Source organism: Topomyia yanbarensis, chromosome 2 (assembly GCF_030247195.1).
Source record: "Topomyia yanbarensis strain Yona2022 chromosome 2, ASM3024719v1, whole genome shotgun sequence".
Classification (NCBI taxonomy): domain Eukaryota; kingdom Metazoa; phylum Arthropoda; class Insecta; order Diptera; family Culicidae; genus Topomyia; species Topomyia yanbarensis.
The window spans coordinates 197,285,878-197,299,507 of record NC_080671.1 but is presented as its reverse complement, the minus strand read 5'-3'; the positions used below and the strand labels follow the sequence as shown (position 1 = coordinate 197,299,507).

Genomic DNA, 13,630 nt, shown 5'->3' with positions numbered 1-13,630 from the left:
TGTTAACCAAAGGGCATTTTCTTTAAATGCTTCCAGTAACAAGATTCCATGTAAAGGGAAATTGTGGCAAACGTGGTTACATATTTACTCTAGTGTTGTTTTTGTTTAAATATTTACATTCAATTTTAGTTCAATCATTTATAAATATCGCTTAATCTTCTTTTTCGTTTTTTTTTTAAATAAGTCTATACAAAAGGTACACTTACAGAGACGTAAGGCGCAAGCTGGAATAAACTTGTGCGATTTATATATTTTGGTATGTTCTCGTTTTTCCTCCGCTTTTCATGTTTCCACAGCATATCATTGTTGAATTTTAATCGCATTCGAAAAGGTACTGTCGATGGTTGAAACTAATGCCCTAATTGTATATGCTCTTCTAAAAAAATATGCACTATAGATATACATACATACTTACATTAATATCGCACTTTTCACAGTAAACTGAAAACATGAAAACGATTTAAATCATAGACGACGTGAGCCTTTGTCCAACAGGATTCAACACAAATACAAAAAAAAATATCCTATAATACTTACGTATAAAAGAATGCATGATAATGTAAATAAATAACAATGAGGATAAAAAGAGCTTCAAATTAGCGTAATTATTACACCATTCACTGGACACGTTCCAAAAATGTTTAACACTTAAACAATTCTTGTATCTTGATAAATCTATTGTAAAACCTCTACAAGTAGAACATTATGTAATCGCTTAAACCAGATCACAACATTGAATAATGGATTTCAAAGGATTTCGGTAAAGCGACAGAAATTTCGAACATTGATAGGTTTGATCATATTCTTCAAGACCAAACGCAACTCTCACCTGTTATCAACCAGACGGTTATATCCTATCAATGTATTATGAACAGGACGATGTTGGCCACCTTCATGGTAGGTACTTGAAAGGCTGGTCAGTAATAAAACAAACCGTTTATTCCATTAATTTGAAGAGAAATCAAACATGTAATTGTTGGGGCAGAAATCCAAAATCGTTGTGTATGTCAATATGGGACCATTCATAAATTACGTAACGCGTTTAGGGGGAGGGGGCTCGACAATTTGTGACATATTGTGACAAATGGGGGAGGAGGAGTAAGCTAGAACGTTACGTAACATGTTTTGACCGAAGAAAAAAAATAAAGAATTTGTTACGTAATAGGGGAGGGAGGATAGATAAATTTGTGACAATTTGTTACGTGGGGGAGGGAGGAGTCAATTTCAGGTAATTTTTGCGTTACGTAACTTATGAATGGACCCTATGTGGACCATAATGCACAACGATTCCAGGACCGATTTCCATGAGCAGCTGAAGCGATAGTGAAGGAACATTACGTCGATGATATGCTCACTAATGTGGAAACGGAAGAAGAGGCGACAAAGTTAGCGAAAGAGGTTCATTTCGTTCGTGCTGAGGCTGGCTTCGATATACGAAACTGGCTGTCAAACTGAAACCAAGCACTGCGGTAGTTGGAAGCGACACCAGGGGGCATATTCTCACAGTCACGTCACCTAGTGACTAGAAGGAAATTTCCTTCTAGTCACTATGTGACGTGACTGTGAGAATAGGGCCCCAGGTGTGAAAAGTATGAGTCTGCTGAACGAGATGGGGACAGAAAAAGTTCTTGGCTTGTGGTGGTATACTGTTACTGATTCATTCACTTTCAAAGTATCCCCAAGGATTAACGCTGAACTACTAACGGTCATATTGTTCCGACAAAGAGGCAGATGTTAAGCACACTAATGATGATCCTTTAAGATGTCTGGCAAACTTCTTGATATTGCTGAAGATATCACTGCAGGAAATATGGTGTAGCGGTGTGAATTTGGACGTGCCAATTAACAGTGAAGAACGGGAGAAATTACTGACCTGTGTGCAAGTTCTTCCGCGAGTAGAGATGGTTAGTGTGCCCAGATGTTACCAGATGAGAATGGACTTGTTGCGGTATGTCATCTACATTTCGAAGAAGCTGGCATCGTGTAATGTGCACTAGTCGGGACAAAAACAAAAGTAGCTCCACTGCGATTTGAGTCAATAGCCAGACTGGAACTGCAGGCAGCAGTAGTCGGAGCCCACTTGGCGAACAGCATCGTGGAGTCGCACAAATTAAAACCTACGCAACGATCCTTCAGGACGGATGCACGAGATGTTCTTTGTTGGCTAAACTCTGATTACCGAAAATATAGGCAGTTTGTAGCCGTATGAGTCAGTGAGATGTTAGAGTTGACGGAGCCACATGAATGGAACTGGATCCCATCAAAATTGAACGTCGCTACAGAATGGCAAAAGCTACCGCACCTGGTTTCTACAAGTCGTTGTCCCTACATGTCGTGGATTGGAATTCCTGTGGGGCCCCAAATTTCGTTAGCCTAATAATATATCCAAATTTGGTGATGCTATAGAAGTAAAACGAGTACTTCATCACTTCGAAGAACGTACGATATTCAGGTGGGAGACATTTTCCAGTTGGAAACGGTGGCTACGTCTTGTGGCCTTTGTAAAACGATCTCCAGCTAATATACGCAAGAAAATCGCCGAACAGCCTGTTGAAAACGGTCCACTGTCCCAAGAGGAGCTAAAAGAAGCGGAGCTGACTATACTAAATTGCTTTTGTTTCACTTAGTCTCAAATTTGCCGAAAATAGCCAACAAAATCGATACAGTATACTAAAGTTCGTTCAAGTTTCCGAGTTTGCCAGAGAGATTCAACATCTAAGGAAATCTAATCCATTGCCATGGAAGAACGTGCTGCCCAAAAATATTTCACTGTACAAGCTTAACCCAATTCTTGAGGTAGATAGGTTAGTGCAGATGAAAGGACGCATAGATGCTTGCGAATTTGTAGAAGAGTGTACGAAACGCCCGATGTCACATGAACCACCAAACGACGCTCAATGAAATCAAACGTCGGTTCTATATTCCTAAGCTTTGTTCGACACATAATCGTGTGCGTACGAGATGCCAGCTCTGCAAAACCCGCAGGGCTAAACCAGCCGTCCCTGAAATATCTGCTTTACTACCCATGCGGTCGAAAGCCCGTCATTCTCATACATTGGCATTGGTTATTTTGGGCCGATGCACGTGGCAGTTGGCAGACGCACCGACAAACGTTGGGGTGTGTTGATTACTTGTCTCACTGTTCGATCAATACGCCTCAAAGTTGCGCACACCCTCACAACAGATTCAAGCATCCTGGCCACCAGAAATTTCATAGCCATGAGAGGTTCCCCCTTGGAGATATTTAGCGATCGTGTTTTGTTGGTGAGCCGTGAATTGAAACAGGCACAACAGCAGATAAACCAGAACAAGCTGATGGAACATTTCACTACAACGGATACGAAATAGTCATTCATCCCGCCAGCTTCTCCGCACTTTGGTGGCGCATGGGAACGCCTTGTTCGGTCAGTGAAGAAGGCCTTGAAGCACAACTCACACGCACGCCTACCGATGAACTACTAAGAAACATGTTGGCAGAAATCGAATTAAATATCAATTCTGGACCGGTAACTGAATTGCCACTAGACGATGAGCTATCATCACTGCTAACCCCGAACCATTTCCTACTCGGGTCGTCAGACATTCGAAGACAGTAGCTACGCTCAGAAGCACACATGGAAGATGTCGCAGGTCTACGAAAGCAGGTTCTGGAAACGCTGGATAGCTGCTGCGCTAGATTATCTGCCAACGTTAACGCGGCGAACCAAATGTTTTTGTCCGGCGAAGCCCATAGAAGTGGGAGACATGATCGTGTTGGTGGACAAGACACTTCCTAGAAACTATTGTACGAAAGGACGAACTACCGACGCCATCCGGTCCAAGGATGGGCAGGTTCGTAGGGCTATGATGCAAACAGCTAGCGGAATATTGCAGAGACCAACAATAAAACTCGCAGTGTTAGACGTTGGTGCGATTGTGAGTATCTCGGATCAATGACCGCGAAATACTGGGGGGAGAGTATAGTAACTTTTCGTTTGCTACACACCTACTACAGCCCTGATTCGCTGGTTGGACACTTTTTAACTGGACCGCTTTTTAGTTGGATCTCCGCTAGTTGGACCATTGTCCAACTAAAAAGCATCTGAACGTCTCATGTCTCATGTCAAATTGACTTTGACAATCTATCTAACAATCTTTTACACTACTAATGTCTTCTTTGGAGAGTTTTTGACATTTGTCAGTCGGTCCAACTAGCGAATTCAATTCGTTAGTTGGACATAGGCTATGGCCCAACCAACGAATCACGACTGTGTTCTACAACATTCGTTCGTGCTAATTTCGCTATGCCTCTGCGTCAAAGACATTTGCAACACTCTGTGACCGATCAAGGGATCGATCGAATTGACAGGTAACGCAAAAACTTGTAAAGAAAGGAATAAAAGACACTAGCGAATAGTTTAGTTTTGCACGAAAATATTTAAAATTGTGAGAATTTGTAATTTCCTATCAACTACGTAGTGGTGAAAATATGCTGCTGAACTCACATGGTTAGAACAAAGGCGGTAATTGCAATCGAAGCCAAGAATCTGCTAGGTTTAACTGAGCTGTTGATAGGCAGCAAGAAGTACGAATAACGTAAATATATCCTCTACATTAAGCTAAAACAGGACAGGAGCAATCAACAATACTTTGAATTGGATTCGTAAATTTTTAAGATGGTTTATTTATTTATGCAAGCAACAAAAATACTCGATCTTTTCGATCTTGTAAAGCAGAACATCCCCTTAAACCCATGGCACATCTCTACGAGCCAATGCAATAATCATCCCAAAAAAGATTCATTTAAAAAATCCACCTAGTGGTGCAATTGTGCCTTTCTCATTTTCCAAACTACGACTCTATGGCTCATTATGTACAATACAATGGTGGAAATGTATATTACATATTTAGTACGATTTGCACATAGTACATACAATGGATCGACAGCCACGATTGAGATACTATGTGTCGACACTGAAACATCGCTTGAAGCCAGCGGCGAATCAAGGAGGAAGATCCGTTAAGAAATTTTAAACTAGTTATAATTTTAAAGTAGCAACCTCTTACTGCATACTCCTACCTAAGCCTATACAAGCCAAAAAGCCGAGATTAGGTTGAAGATTTTTAGAGCGATTGCATAACCTTTCTATGTGAGAAAGGCAAAAATATACCAAAGTCAAAAAAGTCAGTTTTCGTCAAAAAAAAATTTTTTTGAGATTACATCAAATCTCAACGTTTCATGCATTTTAAAGTCATTTGGCATCCAAAATACAAATTTGATTTTGAAATTTTTCCTTACTCCCCCCTTTGAGAATTTTTCATTTCGTTTATATGGGAATTTGCAGTGTGGTCGCACTCTTCACTGATAGCTCGTGGTAGTGTCGGATTCAAAGTTTCGTACCTGAGCCATTTGACTCGCAACTTTGTCCAGATCTACTCGGTAGTCCGGATGACGAATCTAGCCTACTGCGACGGAGAGATCCGCGGGGGTGGATTTCCTCCGGACACCGACATCCCGTTTCCTTCCACTGCTGCGAAAAAAAAATAAAAAAGTGAAGAAGTGGCTATTTATAATGTACATTTGAGTGATGGTTTGAATGGGGTAATTAGATTTTGTAAAGTCAAGAATGCTGATAATAATGTTCAAGAACAGTTTATTACAATCAACATCAAATAATTTCGATTCCGTCGACTTTGGAAGTTAAGTATTTTCGAAGAAGTTTTATAACATAATAGAAACATTTTCCGAAAATATACACTATACATTTTTGTTTACGACGAATCCGAGATTCGTTCGAAAGTGGTTTGTATTCCCTTTTAGGGCAGCAAAATCAAATGGGCTTGCTATTCGTTCGAAATAAATCTCTCAATCGTCATAAACAAGAAAAATGGTGATAATTATGCTAATTATTCCCCCTAGAAGTAAAGACGGGAATGAACTTTTCAAAAACTTGTGTCGTTTTTCATTGAAAAACACCGGAGCAGTGGATTGCACTGGTTTTGCACTTTCTAGCAGTAGTGGGAATGAAATACGTCTAGTGGCCTGCTCTTCTGCTAGAAAAGGTGGTGTCTTCAGTAAAGCTGTGGAGTGATACAAGAAACCACTGTGTTGAGAATAGGAACCTCTATGTAATCAGCATATCGGGATCTTTCAGATCAGAAGCAGCATTACGGATCGCTCCGAGGAAATCAACTTACAGCGGCCACATTTAAGTGATAATATGCGTCACTGGACACAGGCCCACAAAGACACAAGAAACGAAATTGAAATACCCATTCTGACAGGATTCCGTGCCTACTTTGCACTCAAAAAAACCCTCCAATAGAGTAAAGCACACTGCCATATGAAGAGAACTATCTAAAAAACCTTAGAAGATCGTTTATCCTCTGCGACCACGAATCCTGGACAATACTGCTGAAGAACCAAATAGAAAGTGCAAACTACCGACGGTGAGTGTAGATAGAAAACATGTGTATAAGTTGCGCACGCTGAAAATAGGGTTAAAAAAAGAAAAGATGCGAGTACACTCATGGAATTTTCGATTGATGTGCACCGGTGAAGTGGAGTGCACTGATTCTGCATTTTCTAGCAGAAGTGTCAATAGAACATACCCAGTTTTCTGCACTTCTGCTAGAAAGTGCAAAAATGATGCAGTTCCAGTGCACTCCACTACACCGGTGTCAACCAATCGAAAATCCTATCACAGTTTCTGCTTTCGGTTGTTTTTCACGTACCTTGAGGCAAAACTTAAAAATGCTTTTTGGCGCAACATTTCACCCAACAATCAGTCTCTGCACCTGGCGATATCGAGTGTTCTTGTGGATCCATTGCACAACATCCTCCAGTTCGCTGGCTACAGCGACCAGTAATAACAAGAAGCAAATTACAACCTCCGACAATGAACAGCATGAAAGCAGTACTGATGACGATATGTACGAGAACGACAACACAAGAGAAAACAGACGGACGGACCCCAAGTTGCAGAGGATAACGCAACTAATTCATCACCGCCAAGAAAAACACTTAGTAACTTAGTTTTATTTTGTTTTACGTCTTGTAAAAACACGAAGGATCAACGGCTCAGTTGTGCTAACGCATTGAGCCGTGTCAAATAAATTAGAAGAAACAAAAAATCCTCAAGTTCGAAGGAAACTACATTCGGACTGGGCTCAAATTAGAAAATTGATACGATACAATTCAATAAAAAAGAAACAAACCAAAGGGCCACTTCAAGCAAAAATTGCAACAAGTGCAAACGAAAAGAAAAACAAGGTTTCAACTTATTCATATTTTATACATCTTTGTTGGTCTTAGTTTTAACATTTACTCTAGGTCGTTTTTTCCTTTTTTTCTTTAAACAAAGTATTATATCGAGTTTTCAATTTCAACAATAACTGTGGTGCTTCCTCTTCCATCTTTTGTGAACATTCTCCATTGCTCAGCATTTAGAATAAAGTTCGAAGTACACTGATCTGTGATTATTTTAGTAACGCAAATAAATACATATCACGGTTGTGATTTTTTTCAGAGCACGTTTCTCGTTTGACGGTGAACATTCATCTTGGTTTTTGTTTAATTGATTCGATGAAAAATTTAGAACGAATTATGATAGATTGGAAAGATAGAGATGGTTGAATAGTATGTAGCTCGTACTCTAGTAGAATAATAGTGTTAGAATTATGCACAATCAGTGACTGCTCGGTTAGGTAGAAAAATGCGATTTTTGGAGATAAAGAGAGCAATATCGTGGAAAAATGATCGTTATTTAAACTGCTATATTGAAATTTATGTTTTACTATGTTCGTTTAAAATTTTTGGGGAGGACCGGTTTATTGGATTTTTTTTCTGTTGTATGGGAAAGATGGATTTGATATGTTACGATATTTATCTTTTCATCTAGTTTTTTCTCAATAAAATTACACTTTTTGCAATTGTCACTCCGTTGTCTGTAGCATTCGTTTCGATTTCGTTCCGTAAAGGCTCACATGAAATTTATTTCGCATACATCTCTATCTAAATACAGTTTTATCATACCTTCAGTAGTTTGTTATGTAAAAGATTGAGACTCATGCGTAAAAAATCCTCTCAGTCGTTCTGAATGTTGGTTCCTAAACGATGTTTTTTTTTTCTAAATAATGTTAAGTATTATTCCGTCTCTTCGTTTAAACTAGCATACCAGACCAGTTCTACGTGATTGCACGTATATTTTTAACAAAATAAAAATCCTGCTTCCAATGGTCATGTATAAAATTAGCTAACATAAAACATGCAATATCAATCAATGATATTAGAAAAGAATACAAACTGAATAACACAGAACTAAAAAATTTGCGCCAAAATTAGGTAAACAGTATACGGACTTGATTTGTGCTTCTTTGTCTATGAAATGTACCAATGTTGGATACCTGTCTCACGCGCACGGCGCATTCTCACCACCCTACACTTCTGAACGACCTACCTAATCCTGTGTGTCACACATGCAAAATATTGTCTAAACTATTCACCTTTGCCCTGCCGCTATCGATAAACTTATCTAGGTCTCTTTTATCTCAAGTAGCTGTCCATTCTTACGTTAAAATCTTAAAACACACTAACCACTTTTAGTAGTACTGCACATTAATAGTCTCGTGATATCGGGGTTCCCTACGTCTTAAAAGCATGACTCGTTTTAAAATGAACCATCTCTTTTGGGGAAGCGTTGCTTTCCCTTTTCAAGAAGAAAGCTGTCTGTCTATGTAATTCTTCCTTCTAATGTTTCTTTTACATAACGCAAATGTAAAACCTTAACTTAAAGCAAAGTAACAAAAGCTTGTAACCGTGTCGTCGTCTCATCCGTTCTGGGACCAACATTAACGTTGTCTCACTGAAGCTCTCGCCGAAAGCTGTCTTCGTCCATCGGATCGATCATCGTACCGGTGTCGGATAGCATCTGAAAACTCTGAAAATCCATCTGCCCAAGGCCAAGATCAGCTTCAAAGTCATCTGCTGAGGAAAAAGGTACAGGTATTGAATAGTGGCTCACTTTCACTTTGGGAAAATAGGTTGGCAGAAAAGAGTTTTGCCCGATCAGTTTCAGATATAAGCTGTCGATAGTGAGGATCTCATAAGTTTGTTTTTTGACACATTCATTCATTTTTTTGCAGCAGGACGAAATGCTATAGATATTCTGTCAACATAGTCATTAGTAGACATCGTGGGTTGCCCACAATCGCATATTTTTCCAATGTTCTATGCGATTGTATATATACATGAAACTGACTAGCTATCATAGGCAGTGTATTCCAATCGAACAATGTGCTTCGAAGGAGTAGTGGTAATGTAATTAACATTTAGGTAAGGTAAAATGGTCAATGTAAAATAATCGAAAATTCAAGGAAAAAATTACATTACATTTATTATTAGACTTTCAATCGCGTATGTTTTGTACTCTTTTGAAATAAATGCTCCAACCAAACATTCAATTTTGGCTCACCGATCGTCCCTCAAATATCCAATAACGAAATGAAATATTTGATCGAATCATGATAATGTGAAAAAATGGATTACTCACCTCTTGTCGAGAAATCTGTAAAAAAATGAGAGAATGGAAGTTAGTCACAACAGCATGGACCGCTCAAATATGTGAATGATAAACTAAACAAGATCACACATTTTTATCAAAACATATTGCAGCCGCTTACCTGTAAACACAATCTCTGGTATCGTGGTGGGAGTCGTTTGAATTTGTGGAGCCGTTTGCAAACTGAGCAGCGGTTCGTTGCTTCCGTTGTGATTGTGACTGTAGGAGTTTTGGTGGTTGACACTGTTCGGAAGCGAACCACAGTTGACTGAGTTAAGATGCGGTGATTGTTGTGGCGATGACTGCTGGGACTGTTGTTGTTGCTGCTGATGCTGCTGTTGCTGCTGCTGTTGATGCTGCTGTTGCTGCTGTTGTTGTTGGCGTGTTGGTTCCGTTCGAAGATTGAGATCGTTGTTCAGCGTCAGGTAAGGGTCCTCAAACTAGTTTGGAATAATGAAAATCAACTAAAACACTCATCGAATAAGTAGACTAGCTTACCGTTCCAAATACCAGCTGGTTTGCTGTAAAGTCCGGTGGTAATGAGTTGTCTCCCTGCAGAATGTGATGGATAAATAAAAGTGTTAAGCAAACATTTTTGCTAGCTCGTATATAAGAGAAACTCCAGTAATACCAAAAAGCATAGAACTCTACTTTTAATGAAAGCATGATGATGCAATAGTTTATGTTACACGAAACTACGAGATCATTATATTAATATTCAAAGACGAATATAATACGCGGAGATCAGTGTCGAGGTAAAATGAGAAAAAACTGGAAAATTCTGGTTCGAATCATACCCGCTAGTCAATCACAGGATTTTGAAATGCACTCTGTTAGATGATATTTCGTAATGTAAAACGGAAGTTCGATTGTATAGCATTTCACAGACGGCTTCACACCAAGATAGAAACTTCCAGTTGAGCAAAATTGTTTATACCCATATCATCACTAATCACTATCTATATCTACTCAATCATTGTTCCATCATTGTTGTTGAGATTATAGAAAATTTATCAAAACCCGAGTTCGTCATCTTGGATTTCAAAATAGCTTCAGACATCGTTTTCCATCAGGTACTCGTCAACCACATTTCGAAAGCACCCATATTGTTGAGGTTATAGAGAATTTATCTAAACCGGAAGTTGCAATATTGAATTTCAAAATGGCTTTAGAAATCGATTTCCGTTATGTACTCTTCAAGGCCTTTCAAAAATTCCCATATTATTAAGGTTATAGAGATCTAAACCGGAAGTCGCCTTCTTGGATTTCAAGATGGCTTCAGATATCGATTTCCGTCATCTACTCATCAACTCCATTCCGAAAATACCCATATTTTTCAGGTTATAGAAACTTTATTTGAACCGGAAGTTGCCATCCTGGCTTCAGACCTCGATTTCCATATCTACTTGTCGACCCCATTTCGAAAATACCCGAAAAATTGTTGAGCTTATCTAAACCGAAAGTTGCATCTTGGGTTTCAAAATGGATTCAGAGGTGAATTTCCATCATCTAGTCCATTCCGAAAATACCTATATAATTTAGGTTATAGTAACTTTACACTACCAGTTAAAAGTTTAAGGTCAGCATACAATGTTGATGCAATATTCAAAAAGCTATCGTTTTCTTCATTTATTATTATCAATTATTATTATTTATAATTATTTTTCGACCCATTTCTCTACATTTTTTTGCTTTTCAATAATGAGATGATAATCTTCGAATTAGGTTAATTTGAATAGATATTTTTTTCGACAATTACGATTTTCAAAATAAAAATCTTTCTACTTACCTTTAATAAAGAAAAATAAAAAAAACAATTTGGAGTATAATTTTTGGAGTGAGCTCTCGCAGCACTAAGATGTTCCGCGTATTATGTACTCGACGCATCGAAAGAATACAACCTTCATAACAAGTTTGTCTACGCGTCACTCAAAGGCGTCAAACCCCCTCCTACACTCTTACCGGTAGCGTGTAGCAACGTAATATACTCAAGAAGCACGTTTTTGACATGTTCTACTGAGAAACCCAATCAATTATGTAAAATTCAAAAAAAAAAAGCAAGGGAACTTCAACTTTTAACCGGTAGTGTATCTGAAACGGAAGTCACCATTTTGGTTTTCAAAATCCATTTCCGTCATGTGCATCCCAACCATATTCACAAAATGCCCATATTGTTGAGGTATAGATTTTATCTAAACCGAAAGTCGCCATCTTGAATTTCAAGATGGCTTCAGATATCGATTTCCATATTCGTCAACCCTATTCCAAACACACCCATAGTGTTGAGGTTATAGACTTTATCTAAGCCGGAGGTCGCCACTTTAGATTTCTGGACATCGATTCCCGTCATGTACTCGTAAACCCCATTTCAAAAATACTCATAATTTTGAGATTATAGTGACTATGGAGGTCACCATCTTGAATTGCAAAATGGCTTTAGACATCGATTGCCGTCATGTACTTGTCCACTCTATTCCATATATACCCATATATGTAGTTTAGGTTATAAAGAAATTATCTAAACCAGAAGTCGCCATCTTGGATTTTAAATGGTTTCATACATCGATTGCTGTCATCTACTCGTCAACCTCATTCCGAGAATACCAGCATTGTTGGGACTTGTTATAGAGACTTCGAAACCGGAATTGCCATCTTAGATCTTGGATCGGAATTGCCATCTTGGATCAATTTCCGTAATGCACTCGTCAACCCACTTCCGAAAATACCCTAGCTTTATTAATAACCGCTACAATACAACTTCGTAATGTACTTACGTACTCAAACTTTTTTTACGAACTTGGTTCGTAAAAAGAGTTCGTTGTTTCGAATTTAGTTCATAAAATTGAGGTTTCAGTGTAATAGTTTGTGAATGGCGACGTTTATCGGAGCCAAGGAGCTTTTATTCTCAGGTGATACGATCCTCGAAATCGCCGATCAGCCATGTTGGTGCTAGAAACGACAGCTAACAACATTGTTTACTACATCACCATGCATGTTTGCTTTGATTTCAGTATGTAAACAAAGTTGTTCGCTGTCATTTTTCTTCCCCGCAGCTTGCTGCACGCTTACCTCACCCCTCACCTAGTTACTGCCAAAGACGAATCACCTTAGAACTCTAGACACCTTGGTCGGAGCAATATTGAAGGTTTTATACTATATTTAGGTTAGGCTTAAGGAGCTTCTATTTAAACCAGTGCACTGATTTAAATAGAAGTGTCACTACCAAATTTAACATAAAATTTTTTTTGGACCAGTCAATGATTTGTAAGTGTTGGCCAGCCCCAGCCGTGAGCACTGCTGAGACTCCCTGAAACAAAGACCTCAGGGTCGGCACGCTTATCCTGGAGTTTCGCGGATAGCAAAGAAATGCCTGATTCTTTTATGGAAACTACTTTTATCTGCTCCCTTTCACAAACTCTTTCTTCTATCTCTTCCACTTTCCACTTCTTAATTCTATCTGACCTTTTTCGCTGCTTCACCACCTGATTCTCCTACTGTCGAACTCATGTTCTCCTTTCCGCCGCGTCTACGGCCTTTGATGTCCGCTGGACTGGAATCGATGAAGGGGTGGCGATCTTCGTTGTCATTGGGTTACACCAAGGGTGGTGGCGGCCTTGGCCCTCGGTTAATCGATGGCAAGTTGGAATACCCGGAACAATGGCGTTGCGTGATACAAAAGCGTACCGCCAACGTACTGCTCGTCGTATAGATTGTTAGCAAAAACTGCGGGGTCCTGTAGATAACAGAACACAAATCGTGGTTAAGAAACCTAACGGGCATTCTTTCTCTGTTCTGGGGAATGACATCATATTCGGACTTTACCTGTTGTCCACTTGAGCTCTGCACGGTTTAAATTGTACTTTTCTTATAGGTTTCAGCTACACACTGTACTGTTCGACACTTTTCGGGTAAGGGATCGACCTTGCACGTGATAAGTTGGTCGCAGCGAGCTAGAGCAAACTCGGTCATTCCCCTTAGACCAAGTTCATTGCCAATCAGATTGATCGCCACCCCACCCGTTCCTTCGCCTACCGCCACCCCCTTTCCGTCGTTGACATCTGGTGGTGGGTTTTAAAAGCTATGGTGGCTGC

At 39.3% G+C, this 13,630-nt stretch overlaps 1 protein-coding gene across 11 annotated transcripts in view; it reads right to left on the bottom strand.

Moving 5' to 3' along the window:
• Window positions 1–982: 982 nt before the first annotated feature.
• Window positions 983–13,630, bottom strand: part of LOC131682581 (myb-like protein AA) — a 79,598-nt gene continuing 66,950 nt past the window's right edge. For 9 of the 11 annotated variants that reach the window (XM_058964171.1, XM_058964178.1, XM_058964174.1 and 6 more), the window contains 4 exons: window positions 10,038–10,091; window positions 9,661–9,979; window positions 9,531–9,545; window positions 983–8,965 (listed from right to left, as the gene is read on the bottom strand). In XM_058964171.1, the coding sequence (XP_058820154.1) occupies window positions 8,841–8,965; window positions 9,531–9,545; window positions 9,661–9,979; window positions 10,038–10,091 (513 nt within the window). In that variant the 3' untranslated portion in view covers window positions 983–8,840. The remainder of the gene's footprint in view (window positions 8,966–9,530; window positions 9,546–9,660; window positions 9,980–10,037; window positions 10,092–13,630) is intronic. The other 2 variants (XM_058964176.1, XM_058964182.1) reach the window with 1 other exon arrangement.